This window comes from Cherax quadricarinatus, chromosome 28 (genome assembly GCF_038502225.1).
Source record: "Cherax quadricarinatus isolate ZL_2023a chromosome 28, ASM3850222v1, whole genome shotgun sequence".
Taxonomy (NCBI): Eukaryota; Metazoa; Arthropoda; class Malacostraca; order Decapoda; family Parastacidae; genus Cherax; species Cherax quadricarinatus.
This window is the reverse complement of record NC_091319.1, coordinates 13,151,139-13,177,424: the sequence shown is the minus strand read 5'-3', so window position 1 is coordinate 13,177,424 and position 26,286 is coordinate 13,151,139. Positions and strand designations below refer to the sequence as shown.

The 26,286-nt window shown below is 39.4% G+C and overlaps 1 protein-coding gene across 2 annotated transcripts in view; it reads left to right on the top strand.

The window, feature by feature from the left end:
* in (protein inturned) overlaps nt 1-26,286 on the top strand; it is a 95,385-nt gene that overhangs the window by 23,870 nt on the left and 45,229 nt on the right. For both annotated transcript variants that reach the window (XM_053782880.2, XM_053782881.2), the window contains exons 6-11: nt 3,867-3,940; nt 5,506-5,583; nt 5,911-6,059; nt 11,785-11,886; nt 12,912-13,001; nt 23,344-23,421. In XM_053782880.2, coding sequence (XP_053638855.1) covers nt 3,867-3,940; nt 5,506-5,583; nt 5,911-6,059; nt 11,785-11,886; nt 12,912-13,001; nt 23,344-23,421 — 571 coding nt within the window. The remainder of the gene's footprint in view (nt 1-3,866; nt 3,941-5,505; nt 5,584-5,910; nt 6,060-11,784; nt 11,887-12,911; nt 13,002-23,343; nt 23,422-26,286) is intronic.

Here is a 26,286-nt window from a genome sequence, read left to right as displayed (position 1 = left end):
CTTATGATTACAAGCATTGATCCAGATACCAACCTCTTATTTAATGACTTAAATGAATCAAACAGTTACTGTAATTACTACACTGCAGAACAATCAAAGGCACTTCTCAGTGCCAACAACAACATAACTATCTTTAACTACAATATCAGATCTTTAAGCAAGCATTACGATGACCTCATAGCATTACTAAATTCCTTACATGCCAATATGTCCATCATTACACTAACTGAAACCTGGCTAAAGCCTGATACTACAGATGTCTATACCATTCCTGGTTACACAGCCATACACAACTGTAGGCCAGACCAACAAGGGGGTGGCACAGCCATATACTACTCAGACCAACTAGAATGTATCACTAATACTTGCACAAGAGATGAACATGGGGAATATATAATAGCCAAATTCAAATCCAAATACCTACAAAAACCTCTCACATTGATAAACATCTACAGAGTTCCACAGTCAAACATTAGCCAATTTAGTCAAAACCTAGGAAGTATGATAACTGATGCACGCATGAACAAAGATCACTTACTACTCTCAGGTGACTTCAATATAAATCTCCTGCAAGACCAGGGCCCACACGTTACTGAATTCACAAACACAATGAGTAACTGTATGTTGCTACCAACAGTAACAAAACCTACAAGAGTTACAGAGACTAGTGTTTCCCTACTTGACCACATCTGGACCAACACCATATCCCCTTTAAAATCAGGCATAATTACAGATAATACCACAGACCACTACCCTACTTTCCTCATAACAACTCTTGGTAAATTACCCCAAGACACTACTAAAGTCACCTTCAGACTTCACAATGAGGCAGCCATTAATAACTTCACAACAGCATTAGCAAACATTGATTGGCACACTGAGCTAGAAATCAATACAGATATTGACGAATGTATTAATAATTTTCTAAAAAAGACGCAATACCTCTATAACAAGCACTGCCCTAAAAAAACTAAGCAGATGACAGCTAAGAGACTGAACAGTCCCTGGCTAACACCCAGCATTCTCAAATCCATAAATACAAAACACCAATATGAAAAACAGTACAGAATGGGTCACATAACCAGAGACCAAACAAAACGTTACTCGTCAATCCTAACCAGCCTGATAAGAAGGGCAAAAAAATTGTATTATGAGAACAGATTATCCAACTTACGAGGTGATATAAAAAAGACCTGGAAAACCCTATCAGAAATTCTGGGAACAAAAAAGATATCACGAAATAGCGAAATAAAATTAGCAAAATCAGATGAACCCCAACTCCCACCAACAGAAACAGCAAACAGACTCAATGATTTCTTCTCCACTATAGGACAAAACCTTGCCAATAAAATCCCAAGCTCAGATACCCCACCAAATGACTACCTCACCGGCAACTACCCGAACACACTGTTCCTAGCTCCGACTAACCCATACGAAGTCTCCCTTATTATCAACGCACTAAAAAACAAGGCAGGAGATTTAAATACCTTACCACCCTTTATATACAAAAAAGTGTCACAAGTGCTATCACCAATCATTGCAACACTCTTTAACAAATCCATTGAATCCTCCACCTTCCCTACAGTACTCAAAATAGCAAGGGTCACCCCGATCCACAAAGGAGGAGACCAAACAGAGTTGAATAACTATAGGCCAATATCCAACTTACACCCTCTCTCAAAAATCTTCGAAAAATTAATTCATAAACGAATCTACTCCTACCTTATCTCCCAAAACATACTCAACCCCTGCCAATTTGGATTCAGGCCTAATAAAAATACTAATGATGCTATTATACACATGCTAGAACATATATACACTGCAATAGAGAAAAAAGAAGTCCCACTGGGGATCTTCATTGACTTACGTAAAGCTTTTGATACAGTTGACCATGACTTGCTCCACGTAAAATTATCACACTATGGTATAAGAGGGCACTCCCTCAACTACCTCAAGTCATACCTCAGCAACAGAAGCCAATATGTGTACGCAAATGGGGCAAACTCTTCTGCACAACCAATTACAGTTGGTGTCCCACAGGGAAGTGTCCTTGGCCCTCTTCTCTTTCTCCTATACATAAATGACCTACCAAATGCTTCTCAATTACTCAAACCCACACTATTTGCTGATGACACAACATACGTCTTCTCCCACCCGAGCCCAGTCACGCTAGCCAATACTGTAAATACCGAATTACAGAAAATATCTACCTGGATGAGTACTAACAAACTTACACTAAACATTGACAAAACCTACTTCATTCAGTTTGGTAACAGAGCTACAGATGTCCCTCTTAACATAATGATAAACGGATCACCTATCACAAAGCTAACAGAGGGAAAATTCTTAGGAATCCACCTTGATAATAGACTCAAATTTCATACACATATACAACAAATTTCTAAGAAAATTTCCAAGACTGTAGGCATACTATCGAAGATACGGTACTATGCTCCACAGTCAGCCCTCCTGGCCCTATATCACTCTCTTATTTACCCCTATCTCACCTATGGAATTTGTGCATGGGGCTCAACAACAAGTAACCATCTCAGACCACTAATTACCCAACAAAAGGCTGCAGTTAGAATGATAACAAATTCTCACTACAGGCAGCACACTCCACCAATATTCAATACACTCAACCTACTCACCATACAAAACATCCATACTTATTACTGCACCTATTACATACATAGAACACTCAACTCTGATATTAACCCTCCCCTCAAACATCTCCTTGCCAACCTCAACAGAACACATGACCATAACACAAGGCACAGATCACTCTTTGATATTCCTCGTGTCCATCTCACGCTATGCAAAAACTCAATGCACATAAAAGGCCCTAAAATCTGGAATTCATTACCTGTTAATATAAAAGAAACACTACCTGTTTATAAATTCAAGTCTCTTCTCAAAGATCACTTACTCACCCAAAACCAAATAAATACTGAATAACTGAACCTTATAAATTGTATATCTTAAATGTTTCTCACAATTATATCACATAAATGTTAAACCTAAAACCCAATCTAACTTTATTATTTTTTAAATTCACTACCTAACAGAATACTCCATTCTACTGAATTTACAACAATGCATGCAACCATATGACCTGTCTTTGTAATACTCACTTGTGCTTTATAGTAATCAGTTTACATTAATGTTTTTCACTGATTTCATCATTGCTTAGTTAATCTTAAGTTAATTTTAAGCCAGCCCGTAATGCTATGCATAGTATAAGTGGCTTTGGCATGCTGCTCTTATCTGTATTTTTTTTTGTACCTCTGTAAGTGTGCTCAAATTATAAATAAATAAATAAAAATAAATACAAAAAAATACAAAATTTACTTTATGCAGACTACTGCATTATTGTAAAAATGGTATAAATAATATCAGTGCACTAGTGAAAGAATATTAGACTCCCCAGTTGACGTGTATTGGACGTGTGGTATGATTTATTTACTCCTGAACATTGGTAAAAATCGAACATTTCCGCTACTTTGAGCTCAGTTTCAAGGTCGTTTTCATCATCAAAGTAATTTATGTGGTGCACACTGACCACACAGACCCATTCTCTCACATGTGGGCCTACCAGCTTTCTCCCGCTTGATTTGAAGCCGCTAGAATTATTGAGTATATATACGTCAGAAACATTGGCTCGTAAGACGTATTTATACGTCGAAAACAGTCAAAGGGTTAATGACCATTTAGTCACCATGAAGTGCAATTAGGAAAAGAGAACTGGTTTTTGTTAGACCAGACTGAATCTAGATTAATAAAATATGAAAGATGATGATCTGTCACTTTTTTATGCATGTAATGTATGTTTGCAATCAATTGATTTGTTCCATTTTTGTTCGCAGGTGACTGGCTGAAAGAGGTAGATGAAAGTGATGTTAACTGGGATAATTTGGATGATATACTGGCAGAACTACAGGTTGGCTAATTTGTTTTTGTATGACCATCTTTATTTGATCTAAGTGAGTAGAGACCAGTGTTTTTTGTGAGATATGCTGTTACAAAGTGAGAATTTTAATTCTTATGAAAGAATTAAGGGAAATCAGTAAGCCAGAATTTCATTTTAGAAGTGAAAACACATTGCCTGTTCTTTGAATGTTGGGTGAGATGTATTTCAGGGGGTTATAATATGTGTTTCCTCATGAAAGAACAGCAGAGATGCAAGTGTTAGTGATTATGTTTTCTTTTTTGGGTAACCAAATCTTGGTGGAAAATGGCTATTGTATTGTATTTATAAAAGACAGATTATTTTTTTTTAACACACCAGCTGTCTCCCACCAAGGCAGGGTGACCATCAAAGAAGAAATAAAAGTTTTTTCATTTTACATTTAGTAATTAATTTAGGGGGAAGGGGTTACTAGCCCCTTGCTCCCAGCATTTTAGTCGCCTCTTACGACTTGCATGACTTACGGAGGAAGCATTCTTGTCCGCTTCCCCATGAAGAAATTAGTGCTATTGCATAATAGACATTGTAAAATTACTTTTTTATAGGCACTTGCTTAAAATCTTGAATATTCGTGAGTATTATTATACATTATTGTGCTATATAGGAATTGGAGACACTTTAACCCTTAAATGGTCCAAACGTATATATACGTTTTTTCAACATCTGAAAGTATGTAAAAAAATGTAGATCTTTTTTTTTTGTTTGTTTTACATTTGAAAATGTGTAAAAAAACTTTTATCTACTTTTTTTTTGTTACATTTGAAAATATGTAAAAAAAAGTAGATCTACTTTTGTAGCATTACGAATTTGAACGCCGATTTGTTTGGACCGTTTAAGGGTTAATAATAAGAACCTTTATTTTATGATATTTGGCTTAGTGGTTATGAATTACCACTTGTTGTTATAGGCCATTGTATCCACCATGTCACATCTGGAGCATCCCTCAAAGTGATCATGTCTTCATTGAGATCAATCTTTCATGCTTCTGCAGCATCTCTTGAAGTTTTAATGATAAAAAATGTTAAAAGTAAAAACAAAAACTGTTGAACAAAAGTAGTGGGAAATATTTCTTCATAAAAAAGGAAAATAATGTGAGTGGGACAGTGGGTAGAGGATTGCAGAGACCATGAGAGAACATTGTATGAGTGGAACAGTTGAAGAATGTATGGGCTGTGAGAGAACATTGTGCTAATGAGACAATAACTAGAGGATTGCACAGATAGTGAATGAACATTGCACTAGTGGGACAGTGACTAGAAAATTGGACAGAGACTGAGGTGATGGGAAGAGTTTTCTTACTCTACCTCATTCTCTGGTAGTAGAAAGTGCTGGTCACTTGAATTTTTGACAGATAATCTGAGTGAATGAGGTTAAATGCTAGAAGAGTGCTAAGAAGTTTCTGGGAATTTTGTAAGATGCCTGAATTCATTGTTTTTCCTTGAAAGAATATATGGATAGGTCATCATATATTTTAAGAATAATAAAGCTGAATGTATTTAATTTACTGATTACAATACAGTGACAGGGTTTTCTTACAGATACCTTCGACAATTACCTTATCTGTGCAGAAGTGTGCTTCAGAAACTCTCCCTGATGAGCTAGAAAGTGACCGCAAGGTAATTCTTACCATATATTTTAAATCATGAATGTAGTTGTTTTTTGGCAGTGGTATTACTGTCTCTTTTCTGTAAGATACTGTTAATTTAACTTGAATTTACATGATCATCATTTCACAATGTAGCATCTTAAAGTAAATAATAAATGATGCAGAGTCACTGAACTTCCCTGATTTCTATGATTACAATGATTTTTAGCAACTGATTTTCTTTCCCTTATTAATTTCTTTTTGACATTAAGCAACCACCTTTTATAATCATAAAACTATATTATATGGTAACCTGCTCATTAGTTAGAACATACATTTTACTTATTTTTTTGGACAGAGAGTGACACAGACCCAATTAGTAAAAGTGGTGACTGGTGTGGAAGTCAGCCACCCAGAGTCAACGTACCTGCAGGAGCTGCCTCATACCCTCCTCTACCTCAGCCTTGTGGGTGTTACGGAGGATTCACCTGATGGTGCTGACATTAGGTGAGTGCAGCAACAACATGGAGGAAGTTTACCTTGCATCAAACATGGTTATCTACCATTTACAGTCCACTATACGGTTTAATGCTACAGTATAGAAAGGGGTTTAGTTATAGGTAATACATATTTTAGGAAAAAAGAGGATAAATAAGTATACAAGATATGATGTAGGGCGAAATGACAGTAGTTTGTTGGATTATGTATTGGTAGATAAAAGACTGTTGAGTAGACTTCAGGATGTACATGTTTATAGAGGGGCCACAGATATATCAGATCACTTTCTAGTTGTAGCTACACTGAGAGTGAAAGGTAGATGGGATACAAGGAGAATAGAAGCATCAGGGAAGAGAGAGGTGAAGGTTTATAAACTAAAAGAGGAGCCAGTTAGGGTAAGATATAAACAGCTATTGGAGGATAGATGGGCTAATGAGAGCATAGGCAATGGGGTCGAAGAGGTATGGGGTAGGTTTAAAAATGTAGTGTTGGAGTGTTCAGCAGAAGTTTGTGGTTACAGGAAGGTGGGTGCAGGAGGGAAGAGGAGCGATTGGTGGAATGATGATGTAGAGAGAGTAGTAAGGGAAAAAAAGTTAGCATATGAGAAGTTTTTACAAAGTAAAAGTGATGCAAGGAGGGAAGAGTATATGGAGAAAAAGAGAGAGGTAAAGAGAGTGGTGAAGCAATGTAAAAAAAGAGCAAATGAGAGAGTGGGTGAGGTGTTATCAACAAATTTTGTTGAAAATAAGAAAAAGTTTTGGAGTGAGATTAACAAGTTAAGGAAGCCTAGAGAACAAATGGATTTGTCAGTTAAAAATAGGAGAGGAGAGTTATTAAATGGAGAGTTAGAGGTATTGGGAAGATGGAGAGAATATTTTGAGGAATTGTTAAATGTTGATGAAGATAGGGAAGCTGTGATTTCGTGTATAGGGCAAGGAGGAATAACATCTTGTAGGAGTGAGGAAGAGCCAGTTGTGAGTGTGGGGGAAGTTCATGAGGCAGTAGGTAAAATGAAAGGGGGTAAGGCAGCCGGGATTGATGGGATAAAGATAGAAATGTTAAAAGCAGGTGGGGATATAGTTTTGGAGTGGTTGGTGCAATTATTTAATAAATGTATGGAAGAGGGTAAGGTACCTAGGGATTGGCAGAGAGCATGCATAGTTCCTTTGTATAAAGGCAAAGGGGACAAAAGAGAGTGCAAAAATTATAGGGGGATAAGTTTGTTGAGTGTACCTGGTAAAGTGTATGGTAGAGTTATTATTGAAAAAATTAAGAGTAAGACGGAGAATAGGATAGCAGATGAACAAGGAGGCTTTAGGAAAGGTAGGGGGTGTGTGGACCAGGTGTTTACAGTGAAACACATAAGTGAACAGTATTTAGATAAGGCTAAAGAGGTCTTTGTGGCATTTATGGATTTGGAAAAGGCGTATGACAGGGTGGATAGGGGGGCAATGTGGCAGATGTTGCAGGTGTATGGTGTAGGAGGTAGGTTACTGAAAGCAGTGAAGAGTTTTTACGAGGATAGTGAGGCTCAAGTTAGAGTATGTAGGAAAGAGGGAAATTATTTCCCAGTAAAAGTAGGCCTTAGACAAGGATGTGTGATGTCACCGTGGTTGTTTAATATATTTATAGATGGGGTTGTGAGAGAAGTAAATTCGAGGGTCTTGGCAAGAGGCGTGGAGTTAAAAGATAAAGAATCGCACATAAAGTGGGGTGTTAATGTTGCAGTTTAAAAACTGAAGTGTAAAGCACCCTTCTGGCAAGACAGTGATGGAGTGAATGATGGTGAAAGTTTTTCTTTTTTGGGCCACCCTGCCTTGGTGGGAATCGGCCAGTGTGATAAAAAAAAAAAAATAGACCGTCATTTAACACAAATTTATTTGGCACAATACGGGTATAGCACGATTGAAGAATTGTGGCACAATTTTATACGCTTCATAAAATTAATTTAACATGGTTCAGTTTGCAGGAGGGGAAAATAATTCCCTTTTCCTCAATCGGCCGCCTTGTTGTGGATCAGCGGGGGAGACCTCCTGCCATCCCCTGCCACCTCCCTGACACTCCCGACACACAATCCCAGCATTTGTACTTCATACGTGTCCAGTTCCTCTTCTCTGCTGCAAGCTAGCTGTGTCTGTGAATTGTGTTTTGATCTTTTAATTACCATATCTTATATCTGCCAAAGAGTCATGACACCCAGTAGGCATACCAGTGTTGCTGAAAGTGGCAAGAAAAGGTATAAGCATTTAAGTCTTAGAATTAACAAAGAAACTACATACATAGTACTACATACATAGAACACTACACTCAAACATAAACCCTCCACTCAAACTTCTCCTCACTAACCTCAACAGGTCACATGATCATAACACAAGACACAGATCTCTTTTTGATGTACCCCGTGTCCATATCGGAGTAATTGAAATTTGGTAAACATGAGGAAATTAAAACTTCATCAGAGTATAAAACAAATTCCAGCCACACAATAGAGCGAAAAACTAACATCAAAGACCTGGGAGTGATCATGTCGGAGGATCTCACCTTCAATAAAAGTGTTCCTTCTTTTTCAGGTCACCCAGCCTCGGTGGGAAATGGCCATTGTGTTAAAGAATAATAATAATAATAATAATAATAATAATAATAATAATAATAATAATAATAATAATAATAATTATAGGTAGTAGGTTGGTAGACAGCAACCGCCCAGGGAGGTACTACCGTCCTGCCAAGTGAGTGTAAAACAGAAACCTGTAATTGTTTTACATGATGGTAGGATTGCTGGTGTCCATTTTTCTGTCTCATAAACATGCAAGGTTTCAGGTACGTCTTGCTACTTCTACTTACACTTAGGTCACACTACACATACATGTACAAGCATATACGTATATACACACCCCTCTGGGTTTTCTTCTATTTTTCTTACTAGTTCTTGTTCTTGTTTATTTCCTCTTACCTCCATGGGGAAGTGGAACAGAATTCTTCCTCCGTAAGCCATGCATGTTGTAAGAGGCGACTAAAATGCCGGGAGCAAGGGGCTAGTAACCTCTTCTCCTGTATATATTACTAAATGTAAAAGGAGAAACTTTCCTTTTTCCTTTTGGGCCATCCCGCCTCGGTGGGATACGGCCAGTGTGTTGAAAGAAAGAAGAAGAATTATAAGTAGTAGGTTGGTAGGCAGCAACTGCCCAGGGAGGTACTACCGTCCTGCCAAGTGAGTGTAAAATGGAAACCTGTAATTGTTTTACATGATGGTAGGATTGCTGGTGTCCTTTTTTCTGTCTCATGAACATGCAAGATTTCAGGTACGTCTTGCTACTTCTACTTACACTTAGGTCACACTACACATACATGTACAAGCACATATATACACACCCCTCTGGGTTTTCTTCTATTTTCTTTCTAGTTCTTATTCTTGTTTATTTCCTCTTATCTCCATGGGGAAGTGGAACAGAATTCTTCCTCCGTAAGCCATGCGTGTTGTAAGAGGCAACTAAAATGCCGGGAGCAAGGGGCTAGTAACCTCTTCTCCTGTATATATTACTAAATGTAAAAGGAGAAACTTTCGTTTTTCCTTTTGGGCCACCCCGCCTCGGTGGGATACGGCCGGTGTGTTGAAAGAAGAAGAAAGAAAGGATTGCTGGTGTCTTTTTTCTGTCATAAACATTCAAGATCTCAGGTACATCTTGCTACTTCTACTTACACTTAGGTCACACTACACATGCATGTACAGGTATACATAGCCTCGCCTCACTTAATGACAGAGTTCCGTTCCTAAGACCACGTTGGTAAACAAATTTGTTGCTAAGTAAGGAGCATACTACAACGGTAGTGGGTTTGTGTCAACCATCTTTGATATTGTTTTAATGTCACCTTTAGACCATTTATAACATTTCTGGTATATTTTTAAATGTTTATACATCAGTGTACTGTATATTGTAATAAACAGAATAGAGGAAATCAGCTGTAATATGCATTATTTAGGTGTGCATACTGGTGAGAGAGCCTGTCGTAAGTCGGAGATGTCGGTAAACAAGTATGTACGTCGCTAAGTGAGGAGAGGCTATATATACACACCCCTCTGGGTTTCTTTCTATTTTCTTACTAGTTCTTATTCTTGTTTATTTCCTCCTATCTCCATGGGGAAGTGGAACAGAATTCTTCCTCCATAAGCTGTGTGTGTTGTCAGAGGCAACTAAAATGCCGGGAGCAAGGGACTAGTGACAATTTCTCCTGTATATATTACAGCCTCTCCTCACTTAGCGATGTACTTGTTTACCTACGACTCGGACTTATGTTGGGCTCTCTGACCAGTATGCATATCTAAATAATGTGTATTAGAGCTGATTTCCTCTATGCTCTTTAATACAATATGCAGTACACTACTGTATAAACATTCAAAAGTATGACAGAAATGTTATAAATAGTGTAAAGGTGACATTAAATGAATATCAAAGATGGTTGACATAAACCCACTACCATTACCGTATGCTCCTCACTTAGCAACGAATTCGTTTACCGACGTGGTCTTAGGAACAGAACTCTGTCGTTAAGTGAGGAGAGGCTGTACTAAATTTAAAAAGAGAAACTCTCGTTTTTCTTTTTGGGCCACCCTGCCTTGGTAGGATATGGCTGGCTTGTTGAAAGAAAGAAGAAAGAAATATAAAAGTGTATAAATATACCTTATCTTGTTCGTCCTTTTACTGTCACATACAGAAAATTATTATAGGTGAAATTAACTGCTCTCTGAAACACTGTTGTAATAGTACGTATTTCTTCTTTCTTTGTTTCAATGCACCAACTGTATCGCACTGAGGTGGGGTGGCCCAAAAGGAAAAACGAAAGTTTCTCCTTTTACATTTAGTAATATATACAGGAGAAGGGGTTACTAGCCCCTTTCTCCTGGCATTTTAGTCGCCTCTTACAACACGCATGGCTTATGGAGGAAGAATTCTGTTCCACTTCCCCATGGAGGTAAGAGGAAATAAACAAGAAGAAGAACTAGTAAGAAAATAGAAGAAAACCCAGAGGGGTGTGTATATACATGCTTGTACATGTATGTGTAGTGTGACCTAAGCATAAGTAGAAGTAGCAAGACATACCTGAAACCTTGCATGTTTATGAGACAGAAAAAATGGACACCACCAATCCTACCATCATGTAAAACAATTACAGGCTTTCGTTTTACACTCACTTGGCAGGACGGTAGTACCTCCCTGGGCAGTTGCTGTCTACCATCCTACTACCTAGGAGTACGTATTTATATTTGTATATACATACAGTGGTACCTCAAGTTACGAACTTAATTTGTTCCAGAGGGTTGTTCGAGTGCTGATACCAAACAAATTTGTTCCCATAAGGAATAATATAAATTAGATTAATCTGTTTCAGACCCCCAAAAATACACTTACAAAAATACTTACAAAAATACACTTACATAATTGTTCGAGTTGGGAGCTGTTTGTGTGCCGAGGTACCACTGTATGTATGTAATCTGTTTTACTCCATGGGGAAGTGGAACAGAATTCTTCCTCCGTAAGCCATGCATGTTGTAAGAGGCAACTAAAATACTGGGAGCAAGGGGCTAGTAACCCTTTCTCCTGTATACATTACTAATTTTCAAAGGAGAACCTTTTGTTTTTCTATTTAGGTCACCCTGCCTCTGTGGGATATGGCTGGTTTGTTGAAAAAAAAATCTTTTTTAAATATATTGATGGCATTTCCTTTTATCATCTAGATACCAATTTCCAAACTGGAGTAACAAATTGGTGAAGGTGCGAGGAATGTTCATCACTACGGCTCATACAGTGCAAGAGGTGATTGGTGCTCCAGCACTCTGGTAAGTTGTTCATCATGAAAGCAAAATTTAGCGTTGCACAAAAAATCAACAGAGGAGTATAGGATTGTTTTTATTTACTCTTTTCGTCATTTATGTATCTTCAAGCACACCTTTATATGCAACTCCATATCCCAGTTCTTCATGGGGAAGTAGAAGAGAATTCTTCCTCTGTAAGCCATGTGTGTCATGAGAGGGGACTAAAATGCTGGGAACAAGGGGATAGTAACCTTCTTCTCCTGTATAAATTACTAAATTTGAAAAGAAAAACTTTCGTTTTTCTTTTTAGGTCACCCTGCCTCAATGGGATACAGCCGGTTCATTAAAAAAAAAAATCCCAGTAAGTGCTAATACCGTATTATAGTACTTGTATGATTTAATGCTTCTCCTCGCATGATTTTTCACCATCCGTTCAGTATATTGAGGATATTGATAGTTTGTTGTATTATTTTGAGTGTGGTACATATGTGGTTATCACATTTAATGAGGGCTGTTGCTGCAAAAATGCAATACCTTCTGACATGGATTGCATTATTTTTAAATATCTGCAGTTTCCCTAAGAAGGAAATGCATTCACCATCACTCATCCTTTAGTTGTCTTTCCAGAGGCACATAGATATCACAATTCAAATGACCCACCAAACAGCAACACCCCACCATCAGCCATTCTTCATAGTACAAGTACTGTACCTACCACTTTCAAAACACTTGAGTTCAGCTATTTTTTCCTGACCCCTTTCATGAATGTTATTCTGTTGAATATGGACACAGATAATAATTTAAGATAGCAATGAAATATAACATCTATACCAAAGATGAAAAACATACAAGTTGCCCATAATCAGTATTATTTTACTGCACTAAACTTTGTATAATTGTCATGATACACCTTGGTCACTGAGAATTTTCTTGGTTATGTAGATATTTTTCTTCTGTAAATTATTTTTTTATAAAGAAATGTGGTATGATACCCATTTACAAAATATTAGTACATTTATTATTACATTTTTATTGTTTTCTTTTCCCAGCTCCACTGTGTGTCTAGATGGGGAATACTACCATGTTGCCTATGTTAGAGAGAATAATGATGTGTTCCTCCTTGCACTGCCACATTCCTAGTAAGTGTTAAAATTGCTTCAGAGAAAAGTGTACAATATACATACTGTACAGTGAAAATAGTTAAACTGAAAATCAAGACAAAACAGCATAAGCCAAATTTTTAATTTAAGACTTTGTAAGCAACAACAAGAGTTGGAACAAAACATGGATAGCCAATTTTCTCTGTATATGAGTATTCTTATATAGCCGGACTTGAGTCCTGGAAATGGGAAGTACATTGCCCGCACTCTAAAGGAGGGGGTTTTGGGATATTAGCAGTTTGGAGGGATATGTTGTGTATCTTTATATGTATATGCTTCTAAACTGTTGTTTTCTGAGCACTTCTGCAAAAACTGATTTTGTGTGAGTGAGGTGAAAGTGTTGAATGATGATGAAAGTAGTATTTTCTTTTTGGGGATTTTCTTTCTTTTTGGGTCACCCTGCCTCGGTGGGAGACGGCTGACTTGTTAAAAAAAAAAATGAGTATTCTTAATCGTAGTACAATACAGGGAGTCCCCATATAATGAACAAGATGTGCTAATCGTGTTCTAATCTAAGAGCAAGGTGTTTGTGAATTTGTACTTATTTTCCAATAGAAAACAATAATCCAAATGATGGTTATGTCGTGTGGGGTTCGGTAGGAGATACGAGGGTTGAAGGTAAACACCTTGTTGGATGGTAACACTATATATTGTCAGACTGGGGTAAGGAAGGGATGAGCCCAGCCTGCCATGTCTGCCTGGATGGATGTCTATACGCCGACTGAGAACGAGGCAGCGCGTCTCACCCTGACTCAAGCTGTACCCCGTGACGTCATACAGTCACAAGCCTAAGGGATCTTCTATATAAACACATGGATGGTACTATGATACTCAGCTAATCTATATAACACATATAAGGGGATCAGCAACTATGCTGACAGCTCGGTCATGTTACGTATGTCGTCTCGACATACACTACTATGCTATAGGCTGAACAGGCAGGTGGTTCTGGGCTGATTCTATACAATAACAAATTCATATATAACTTAGAACTAATGGATGGTATCATACTGGATGTTAACAAAATGAGTTTTACGTAATGGGTGTTAACGCAATCACTTTTAACGTAATGCATTACGACTTATAAGAACAATTCATTGTACAATATGGATGGAATTGATCGATCGATCTGTATTCATGTGCTCTACGGATTCTGAGGAAGAATAAATATATATATACAAGGTGAAATTAACAGCAAAGCAAATCTGGTGCACTCAGATCATTACTGTCAAATTCTCAGAATATGGAGGGAACGTGAACACGAAAAAAACAAATTCTGAAAAACTGATCAGTTAATAACAAAGCACACAGCTGACAATTTCCTTCATCTCGGACATCTAATTATACAGGCTATGTACATTTAAACCCAATTCTGCTAGGGTGAGGTTTACATATGCAGAATGGTTATCATCTCTGGGAGGATCGAATTCCTCTGCAATGGCTAACACATGCCTTGACTGAGGGAGATCTGAACGAGTATCTACAAAAGATACTTGTGGGTTTCTCATTACTTGTCGAGTACGCAAGGAGTAACAACATTCAGGTTGAATATCTGACTGAGTATTTGAGGTAGAGGGTACAGAGTCAAGAGGATTTTCAGCATCTGTCACATTAGTCTGGGTAGCAATATCATCAACATCGCATACTAATTTCATATGATCTAAATGCGATTCTTTGTACTTACCAGTACTAATTTCTCTAACCTTATACTTATTGCCAAAGATATGTTCTACAACTCGATAAGGGCCAACAAACTTTTGATCAAGCTTAGGCATTGCGGATGTTTTGTTGAAATTTGTCAGCATTACTCTTGAACCTACTTTAACTTTTGATGGTTTAGCACGGCTATTAGTTACTCTAGTAAAGTCTGCTGTTGATTTATGAAGTGTTTCACAGATTCTTCTAAAAACACTCTGAGCCATGCTTGTACGAGTTGCTACGAAATCATCATGGTTGTAATTGGGTTTCGGAGTGGAATATAACAACTCATAGGGTAAACGCTTGTCTACACCATACAATGCATAAAGTGGAGTATCACCTATGGAAGCATTGTAAGCAGAATTTATGGCACATTGAACATCTGGTATAACTTCATCCCAAGTTTCACTATTGGGGTTGATAGTGGCTCTCAAAACATCAAGTACTTTCTTATTGGTTCGTTCAGCTAACCCATTGCTGGCAGGATGATGAGGAACAATGGTGGATTTAGAGATCTTGTACAAAGTACACAAATTTTCAAGAATCTCATTACAGAATTCACCTCCATTATCTGTTACTAAGGACTTAGGGGTGGTATGCCTGCAGATAATGCATTCTTTAAATGCTTTAGCTACTGTCTCTGCAGTCTTATCTGCAATAGGAACTAACTCACAATATCTGGTGAAATGGTCTACCATAACACACAGATGTTTGTTGCCTTGGAGGGAACATTTAAAATTGGTTAACAAATCAAGGGCAACTCTTTCCCACGGTTCGCTAGTGGTTGGGTACACTTGGATTGGATTAGGACCATTGACATTTCCTTTATGTTGCATACAAACACTGCATTTCTTAACATACTCTGAAATGTCAGTTGCCATACGTGGCCAAAAGTACTTCATTCTGGCTTGTTTCACAGAACGATCCATACCAGGGTGTGCAACACCTGGTGCATCGTGAACTAGCTGTAGAGGTACGTTCACTAGTGACTGTGGAATTACTAACTGGTACACTCTTCTACTTGGAGTACCCAACTTGGCTGTTCGATACAGTAATTCTTGGCTCATTACAAAGTCATTGATGGGTGCTGGTGGCTTCACAGTCAGAATAAGATCTTCCTGGAGCAAGAATCGAATCACACCAGACCACATGGGATCTGTTCTTTGGGCATTCTTTACATCCTCTGCAGTAAATGGAGGATCTGCAGTAACTACACTAACGTGTCACGATAAAGCATCTGCGACTACATTTGACTTGCCAGGTAAATGTTCAAAAGTGGGATTGAACTCTTGGATAGTCAAGGTCCATCTGACTAACCTTCCAGTAGGTTGTTTGTTCTGGAATAAAGGTATCAGTGGTGCATGGTCTGTCAAGACATGAACAGGGTACTGGTAAATAATGTCTCGGAAGTGCTTTAAAGACCATACTATTGCTAAAGCTCTTGCTCAGTTACTGTATAATTACGTTCAGCCTTCGTAAGGACTCGGCTAGCAAATGCAACTGCATTGTACTTGCCATCAGTCTTCTGAGCTAGTACGGCACCTTGCCAATTGAACTAGTGTCAGTTGTCAAATAGAAGGGCTTAGAAAAATCTGGGAATTTCAAAATGGGAGCGGACGTTAGCTTTTCTTTTAGTGTCTGGAATGCTCTTTCTTGACGGAAGGTCCAGACGAAAGGAGCATCTTTCTTAAGCAATTCAGTTAGAGGAGCTGCTATTGAAGAAAAATTAGCAATGAAAGATCTGTAGAAACCTGCTAGACCCACAAAGGATCTTACAGCATCAGCAGTTTTGGGGGATGGAAAATTTAGTACTGCCGTTACTTTACTTTGATCAGTCGTAACCCCTCTAGGAGTGACTACGTGACCAAGAAACTTAATTTCTGATCTGAAAAATTGACATTTGGACACTTTGATCTTTAAATTGGCTTCTTCAAGCTTACCAAGTACTATATCACGTCTTTTCAGGTGTGTATCCACATCTTCGGACATGACGATTACGTCATCTAAGTACACCATAAGTGCTTTACCTATAAGACCTCTAAAGATATTGGTCATGAGTCTAGAGAATGTGATAGGAGAGGATCTTAATCCAAAAGCCATTCGAAGGAAGTGATAATGACTTGTGGGAGTGGAGAATGAGGTTGACTCTTGGCTGTCCTCGTGAAGAGGGACTTGCCAAAACCCTTGTAACAAGTCCAGGGTCGAGAAGACTTTGTTATCTCCAATATTGCATAAAAGATCACCAAGTACAGGAAGTGGGAAGTGATCTGGAATAGTTTTCGCATTTAACTTCCTAAAGTCAATCACCGGGCGCCAAGTACTGTCCTTCTTAGGCACTAGGATTAAGGGTGCATTCCAGGGTGAATTACTATGTGCAATAACTCCATCATCGAGCATTTGATTGATCAGTTCTTCTGCAACAGCAACTTGGGAATGAGGCATTCTGTACGCAGGTATGTAGATAGGCCTAGTACCAGGTTCAAGTGGAATACGATGGGACAATAAGTTCGTTATACCCATCTTCTCACCTGGTAAGGCAATGGGTCTATGACGTTTGTTCAACAGCATCAACAAGCGCTTGACTTCGTCTGGGAAGTCAGTGGGAGCTAAGTCTTTCTCCTCAACTGGTGGAATGGATTGATCCAGTGGAGTGGATGAGGTCTCCCCTGTTGAAATAGCACCGACCCACTGGTCAGGTGGCACGTCATCCTGTACTTGAACAGGGTAAGGATAGTGAACCAGGTCAACAAGATTGGTATTTGCTCTGAGACGAACACTGTGACCCGAAGTGTTAGCAAGGAATAAATGGATCTTACTCTGTCTTACAACATGTAAGGAAGGTTCAACAAATAAACCCTTGACTTTGCAGGAATCACTGTCAACTAGGACGTTATCACCATCTGGAACATTAGGAACAACAACAGACACTCTAGTTAGAGCACTAGCCGCAACAGAGACGTCTTTCTGCAGACGGCATATGACATCAACAAGAGATGGCATTACTAGTTTCAAGTAATCGTTTTCCGACAAGGCATCCCCTGTGGAGAAACTACTACAGTGGACCCCCGCATACCGTACACATCGCATAACGTTCAATCCGCATACCGCTTGCTTTTATCGCAAAAATTTTGCCTCGCATACCGCTCAAAAACCCGCTCACCGCTCTTCGTCTGAGACGCGTCCAATGTGCGCCCTTAACCAGCCTCACATGTGCCGCCGGTGGCATTGTTTACCAGCCAGCCTCCGCGGTAACATCCAAGCATACAATCGGAACATTTCGTATTATTACAGTGTTTTTGGTGATTTTATCTGCAAAATAAGTGACCATGGGCCCCAAGAAAGCTTCTAGTGCCAACCCTACAGCAATAAGGGTGAGAATTTCTATAGAGATGAAGAAAAAGATCATTGATAAGTATGAAAGTGGAGTGCGTGTCTCCGAGCTGGCCAGGTTGTATAATAAACCCCAATCAACTATCGCTACTATTGGTGGTACAGCTGCTGCTGCTGCTGCACTGTCAGCTGCTGCTGCTGTTGTACCACCGTCAGCTGCTGCTGCTGCTGTAGTACCATCTGCTGCTGCTGTAGCATCGTCTGCTGCTGCTGTAGCATCGTCTGCTGCTGCTGCTGTTGTACCACCGTCAGCTGCTGCTGCTGCTGCTGTAGTACCATCTGCTGCTGCTGTAGCATCGTCTGCTGCTGCTGTAGCATCGTCTGCTGCTGCTGTAGAACTGTCAGCTGCTGCTGCTGTTGTACCACCGTCAGCTGCTGCTGCTGCTGCTGCTGTAGTACCGTCTGCTGCTGCTGTAGCATCGTCTGCTGCTGCTGTAGCATCGTCTGCTGCTGCTGTAGCATCGTCTGCTGCTGCTGTAGCATCGTCTGCTGCTGCTGTAGCACTGTCAGCTGCTGCTGCTGCTGCTGCTGTAGCACTGTTGTTGGTGTGGCTTATTGAGAATACCAAGAAACAATTAACCCCAGAGGATTTGCCACCCAGGATAACCCAAAAAAGTCAGTGTCATCGAAGACTGTCTAACTTATTTCCATTGGGGTCCTTAATCTTGTCTCCCAGGATGCAACCCACACCAGTCGACTAACACCCAGGTGAACAGGGAAAAATGCCTGGAACTAGTGCTCATATTGGTGAATTTAAAGCCAGCAAAGGTTGGTTTGAGAGATTTAAGAATCGTAGTGGCATACACAGTGTGATAAGGCCTGTTCTGGAAGAACATGCCAAACAGGACCTACAGTACTCAGGAGGAAAAGGCACTCCCAGGACACAGTGTCTCATCAGTCATTGCTGCATCTTCAATAAAGGTAAGTGTCATTTATTCTTCATTTAGTAGAGTAGTACATGCACAATATATATTGTGCATGTACTACTCTACTATTGTGCATGTATCCTTCTCTTTGTGTGTAGGAAAATGTATATTTCATGTGGTAAAAATTTTTTTTTTTTCACACTTTTGGGTGTCTTGCACGGATTAATTTGATTTCCATTATTTCTTATGGGGAAAATTCATTCGCATACCGATCATTTCGCATAACAATGAGCCCTCTTGCACGGATTAAAGTCGCTATGCGGGGGTCCACTGTACTTGGACTAGCAGGCATTGCAGAGATAGGCTGAGCACTCAAGGCAGTCCCAATAGAAAACAATAATCCAAATGATGGTTATACATGTTCATAATTATGGGTTAGATTCTGTAAGTCAGTGAACTTTGTAAATGCATATACAGTGGAACCTCTACTTACGAGTGCATCCATGTGTGAGTTTTTCCAGATATGAGCAGCCGCTCGGTTGATTTTTTGCTTCCAGACGCGAGCGAAATTTCCAGATGCGAGCGGGCCTCAAGGTTCCTTTACGCTGGTGAGGGGCTCTTGCTCTTAATTTAGGGAATTGGATCTCAGTTGTTTGGTGGACTATCTTATTGAAAGTTGGGCAGTGTATGATGGAAAGATGCTTAACGTACACCAAAAATGAAAGAAATCAGACCATAAATAACGGAGTTCACTTCTCAGCCATTAGCCTCCCTCTAGCAGTATATTTTTGTAAGGTTTTTGTAGTTGTATTCTCGTTTTTTTGGTCTCATTTGATAGAATGGAAGATATACTACAGAAACAGATATGATTTTGATTGGTTTCATGAAGAAAAGTACATTGAAATTGAGCTCAAAGTAGCAGAAAGGCTCAATTCTTTGGCGACATTCAAGAGTAAATCAATGACATCACTGTCTAATACCTGTCCGATTGGCACTGCCCCTCAACCTTCACATATTGGAAAGCTCTTCAACACTCTAGCAAAAGTGAGAGCAGACGTCATGAGGTAGCAGTGGCAGACAACATGAAGCAGCAGTGGCAGACATGAAGCAGCAGTGGCAGACATCATGAAGCAGCAGTGGCAGACAACATGAAGCAACAGTGGCAGAAGTTGTTGTACCTTATACTATAAGTGAGTTTCCGATGCTCAGTCCGTTCCACTCATGGTGGAGGGAATTCTCGTGTTTTCCTTACATTTCATGCAGTTATTTTGTGAAATCTCTTGTTTCTAACCATGGGTCCTAAGAAAGCAAGTGAAAAGGACAGTGCTGAGAAGAAAAAGAAGATGATTCTCATGGAATTAAAACAGGAAATCATAGTTAAACAAACTAAGTGGAGGGCTAAGGACTTGGCCACGCAGTACCAGCATACCACTTCTACTATATGTACAATATTAAAGCAGAAGGAGTCATTGACAAAGTGTAGCATTAAGAGTGTAGCAATTAAGTGTAGCATTAAGAGTATAGCAATTAAGTGTAGCATTAACCCTTAAACTGTCCAAACGTAGATCTACATTCGCTCGTGTAGCGCTCCGAACATAGATCTACATTTTTTTACATTCTTTCTTATGGAGAAAATCAAGGTCGGAGCGCTACACGTGCAAACATAGATCTACGTTTGGACAGTTTAAGGGTTAAGAGTGTAACAATTAAGTGTAGCATTAAGAGTAGCAATTATAAGTCACTCTGTCTGACTTTTTTTTGGGTTATCCTAGGTTCTCTACACCTGTAGTCAGGAGCAGGAATGGCTGCTGTGGTGGCCCTATAAACCTCAACAGCAACAATGGCCGCTGTCACCACCGCAAGCCACATATGTAATGACATGTATTTTATTCATTCTAGTGTATATATCATATTTCTGTGTTATTAATATTGTTTATTATGTCATATTTGATGATGTGTGATAGATAAATAAGCCAAAGAGTTGATATTAGGGAAATTATTGAAGTATTTTGTCATGCCTGGAATTCCACTGGAAAGAATTAATTCCATTTCATTTAAATTAAATGAGGAAAACTGACTCTGCAAAAAAGCAAATCCAGATGCAAGCAAGGTCACGGAACAGATTAAACTCATAAGTAGAAGTTCCACTGTATATCTGTTAATTGGTCATTTGTAAGTGGAGGATTTCCTATGATACTCTGTCTTTGCTTCAAGTGCCATGCAGTACTGTGCTCAAGTACCATGCAGTACTGTGCTCTAGTGCCATGCAGTAAGTACTGTGCTCAAGTGCCATGCAGTAAGTACTGTGCTCAAGTGCCATGCAGTAAGTACTGTGCTCAAGTGCCATGCAGTAAGTACTGTGCTCAAGTGCCATGCAGTAAATACCATGCTCAAGTGCCATGCTGTAAATACTGTGCACAAGTGCCATGCAGTAAGTACCATGCTCAAGTGCCACGCAGTAAGTATTGTGCTCATGTGCCATGCAGTAAGTACTGTGCTCAAGTGCCATGCAGTAAGTACCATGCTCAAGTGCCATGCAGTAAGTACTGTGCTCAAGTGCCATGCAGTAAGTACCATGCTCAAGTGCCATGCAGTAAGTACTGTGCACAAGTGCCATGCAGTAAGTACCATGCTCAAGTGCCATGCAGTAAGTATTGTGCTCATGTGCCATGCAGTAAGTACTGTGCTCAAGTGCCATGCAGTAAGTATTGTGCTCATGTGCCATGCAGTAAGTACCATGCTCAAATGCCATGCAGTAAGTATTGTGCTCATGTGCCATGCAGTAAGTACTGTGCTCAAGTGCCATGCAGTAAGTATTGTGCTCAAGTGCCATGCAGTAAGTACTGTGCTCAAATGCCATGCAGTAAGTACCATGCTCAAGTGCCATGCAGTAAGTACCGTGCTCAAATGCCATGCAGTAAGTACCATGCTCAAATGCCATGCAGTAAGTACCATGCTCAAGTGCCATGCAGTAAGTACCGTGCTCAAGTGCCATGCAATAAGTACTGTGCTCAAATGCCATGCAGTAAGTACCATGCTCAAATGCCATGCAGTAAGTACCATGCTCAAGTGCCATGCAGTAAGTACCGTGCTCAAGTGCCATGCAATAAGTACTGTGCTCAAATGCCATGCAGTAAGTACTGTGCTCAAGTGCCATGCAGTAAGTACTGTGCTCAAATGCCATGCAGTAAGTACCATGCTCAAATGCCATGCAGTAAGTACCATGCTCAAGTGCCATGCAGTAAGTACCGTGCTCAAGTGCCATGCAATAAGTACTGTGCTCAAGTGCCATGCAGTAAATATTGTGCTCAAGTGCAATGCAGTAAGTACCATGCTCAAGTGCCATGCAGTAAGTACCATACTCAAGTGCCATGCAGTACGTACTGTGCTCAAGTGCCATGCAGTAAGTACTGTGCTCAAGTGCCATGCAGTAAGTACTGTGCTCAAGTGCCATGCAGTAAGTACTGTGCTCAAGTGCCATGCAGTAAGTACTGTGCTCAAGTGCCATGCAGTAAGTACTGTGCTCAAGTGCCATGCAGTAAGTACTGTGCTCAAGTGCCATGCAGTAAGTACTGTGCTCAAGTGCCATGCAGTAAGTACTGTGCTCAAGTGCCATGCAGTAAGTACTGTGCTCAAGTGCCATGCAGTAAGTACTGTGCTCAAGTGCCATGCAGTAAGTACTGTGCTCAAGTGCCATGCAGTAAGTACTGTGCTCAAGTGCCATGCAGTAAGTACTGTGCTCAAGTGCCATGCAGTAAGTACTGTGCTCAAGTGCCATGCAGTAAGTACTGTGCTCAAGTGCCATGCAGTAAGTACTGTGCTCAAGTGCCATGCAGTAAGTACTGTGCTCAAGTGCCATGCAGTAAGTACTGTGCTCAAGTGCCATGCAGTAAGTACTGTGCTCAAGTGCCATGCAGTAAGTACTGTGCTCAAGTGCCATGCAGTAAGTACTGTGCTCAAGTGCCATGCAGTAAGTACTGTGCTCAAGTGCCATGCAGTAAGTACTGTGCTCAAATGCCATGCAGTACATAGAAGTTAATGGATTTATTTTACATATGACACTTGAAACCATCTGCCTACAAATTCAATGAAGTTAATTCAAGCAGCTATCATTTGCAAATAAAATTTATGCAAAAGTTTTTAGATTTTACATACATTTGGATTTTAAAGAAGAAATTAAATAGATATACAAATAAATTTTCAGAAAATGTTAATATATAATATAATATATACTGCATTACAGACATAAACTATTGAAATGCATTTAAGGGACAAATATTTTCAATGCTATAAAAGTGTGTGTTGTTGAAATGCCATAAGTTACAATGGTATAATTTTTTTTAATTATTAATCCTTTGTTTTTGCAGTGTATCCAGTCATGATATTGTTGCACTGATGGAGCAGATTGCCAGTCTCGTGAGGTTTGAATTTGAGACACTTTCCAAGTAAGTTGATTTTTTTTTTTTTTTTTTTGGTAACAGCTGTTCGGAACATAAGGATCTAAATGTCAAAAATGATGGTATATTGCGCACTACACCATTATAAAAGAATATCCTTCCTACATGACCAAGTAGGTTTTTTTCACTCAGTCTAAGGCAAGTAGATCCATAGACCCTGACATTGGTGGAACACCACAGAATTTTTATTGTAGATGGAATGAAGTGGAAATCAAGCATGAATTCTCGCTCTTCTCAGCCAAAATCTAGTTACAGATATTGCTTTGCTCAATAACTGCAATAAAAGATCCTCTGCATATACATTTGGGCTAAAATACAGTTAGGACATTTGTTTAACCCTTTGACTGTCGCAAGCCCATTTCTGAAACTGTCTTCCTATGTCGAAAAATATTCAAAACAAATAAAACAATTATTTTTTCTTACCAAAATGATAGGATTAATTTGCTGAGTGTTTTAAGCCTAAAAAAAAAATTTGTGATCAGTACTTACTGAGATATGGAGGTGTAAAGTTGGCAGAAAATGAGCTGCGTATGGCAACAGCGGTGAATGCTGCTCACCCGGTAAACTTTTTTTTTTACTCCCATTCAAAGGTTTCTTGTTTTTTCCACTTTATTTTTTCAGGTAACTTATGTGGCCTGTTAGACCAAAGTAAGGTACAATGTGCATATACACCTACCATCCGACTTACGACCTGCTTGACATATGACCATTTGACTTACGACCTTGTTTTCTGTGCCAAATTTCTGGGAAATAAACAACTGTTTGTGTTGTACACAGTGTTTATCATAAACCTTACAGCATAAAATACAGTACTAACAGCATAAAAAGTAAAGTAAAAAATGAAATACCAAAATAAAACAATAAAATAAAGTCATTACAAAAATGTGATATTGATATTCAGTAATAAGGTTTGACTTATGTCCATTTTGACTTACGACTGGTTTCTTGGAACCGAACCCGGTCGTAAGTTGGATGGTACCTGTACATATACACTCATATCCAACACAATAAGCGCACAAAAATAATTGTCAACATATTGTTTGCAAAACTTGTTTACACAAACAATACAAAAATTGTTTATTACTATTGTTCTAAAATTTATATACAAATGTACAGTCACTGGACATGTTCCTAGAAGTTCTGCAGCTTGTGGAACTCTTTGAAACATGGTTTCATACACAATGGTGTTTTACACCCCTCACACATAAAATGAGTGTCTCTGCATTTTTGTATGTGCACAGACAAAACACCTTGTCTGAGCAGTTTTCTTCAAAGTACAGTGGACCCCCGGTTTACGATATTATTTCATTCCAGAAGTATGTTCAGGTGCCATTACTGACCGAATTTGTTCCCATAAGGAATATTGTGAATTAGATTAGTCCATTTCAGACCCCCAAACATACACGTACAAACGCACTTACTACATAAATGCACTTACATAATTGGTCGCATTGGGAGCTGATCGTAAACCGGGGGTCCACTGTAGTAGCAGACATTTGTGTTAGGCAGTTATCCTAGGTAAATGGTCATGTGTCATCATTCCTTCTTTCCTACCTACCTACCTACCTTTCTTTCTTTTTTCTCTTTCTTTCTTTCTTTTTCTCTTTCTCTCTTTCTTTCTTCCTTCATTCTTTCCTTCCTTCCTTCCAGTTTCTATAATATATATACAGTGGTACCTCAGGATACAAACTTATTTCATTCCAGAAAACTGAGTGCTGATACCGAACGAATTTGTTCCCGTAAGGAATAATGTAAATTAGATTAATCCATTTTAGACCCCCAAAAATGAATTTACAAAAGCACTTACATAATGAAGGAGGGGTGTTAATGTTGCAGTTTAAAAACTGTAGTGTAAAGCACCCTTCTGGCAAGACAGTGATGGAGTGAATGATGGTGAAAGTTTTTCTTTTTCGGGCCACCCTGCCTTGGTGGGAATCGGCCGGTGTGATAATAATAAAAAAACTTACATAATTGTTCGCATTTTGAGCTGTTTGTATCCAAAGGTGCCACTGTACACATATATAGTCACTGAACACTTTCATAGAACTGCTATTATCTTCTGGAAGCTTGATATGTGTGTGTGTGTGTGTGTGTGTGTGTGTGTGTGTGTGTACTCACCTAATTGTACTCACCTAATTGTGGTTGCAGGGGTCGAGACTCAGCTCCTGGCCCCGCCTCTTCACTGATCGCTACTGGGTCCTCTCTCTTTCTGCTTCCTGAGTTTTGTCATACCTCTTCTTAAAACTATGTATGGTTCCTGCCTCCACTACTTCACTTGCTAGGCTATTCCACTTGCTGACAACTCTATGACTGAAGAAATACTTCCTAATGTGTGTGTGTGTGTGTGTGTGTGTGTGTGTGTGTACTCACCTAATTGTACTCACCTAATTGTGGTTGCAGGGGTCGAGACTCAGCTCCTGGCCCCGCATCTTCACTGATCGCTACTGGGTCCTCTCTCTCTCTGCTTCCTGAGCTTTGTCATACCTCTTCTTAAAACTATGTATGGTTCCTGCCTCCACTACTTCACTTGCTAGGCTATTCCACTTGCTGACAACTCTATGACTGAAGAAATACTTCCTAACGTCCCTGTGACTCGTCTGAGTCTTCAGCTTCCAGTTGTGACCCCTTGTCCCTGTCCCCCCTCTCTCGAACATCCTATCTCTGTCCACCTTGTCTATTCCCCGCAGTATCTTGTATGTCATTATCATGTCTCCCCTGACCCTTCTGTCCTCCAGTGTCGTCAGTCCGATTTCCCTTAACCTTTCCTCGTATGACATTCCCTTGAGCTCTGGGACTAGCCTTGTTGCAAACCTTTGTACTTTCTCTAACTTCTTGACGTGCTTGACCAGGTGT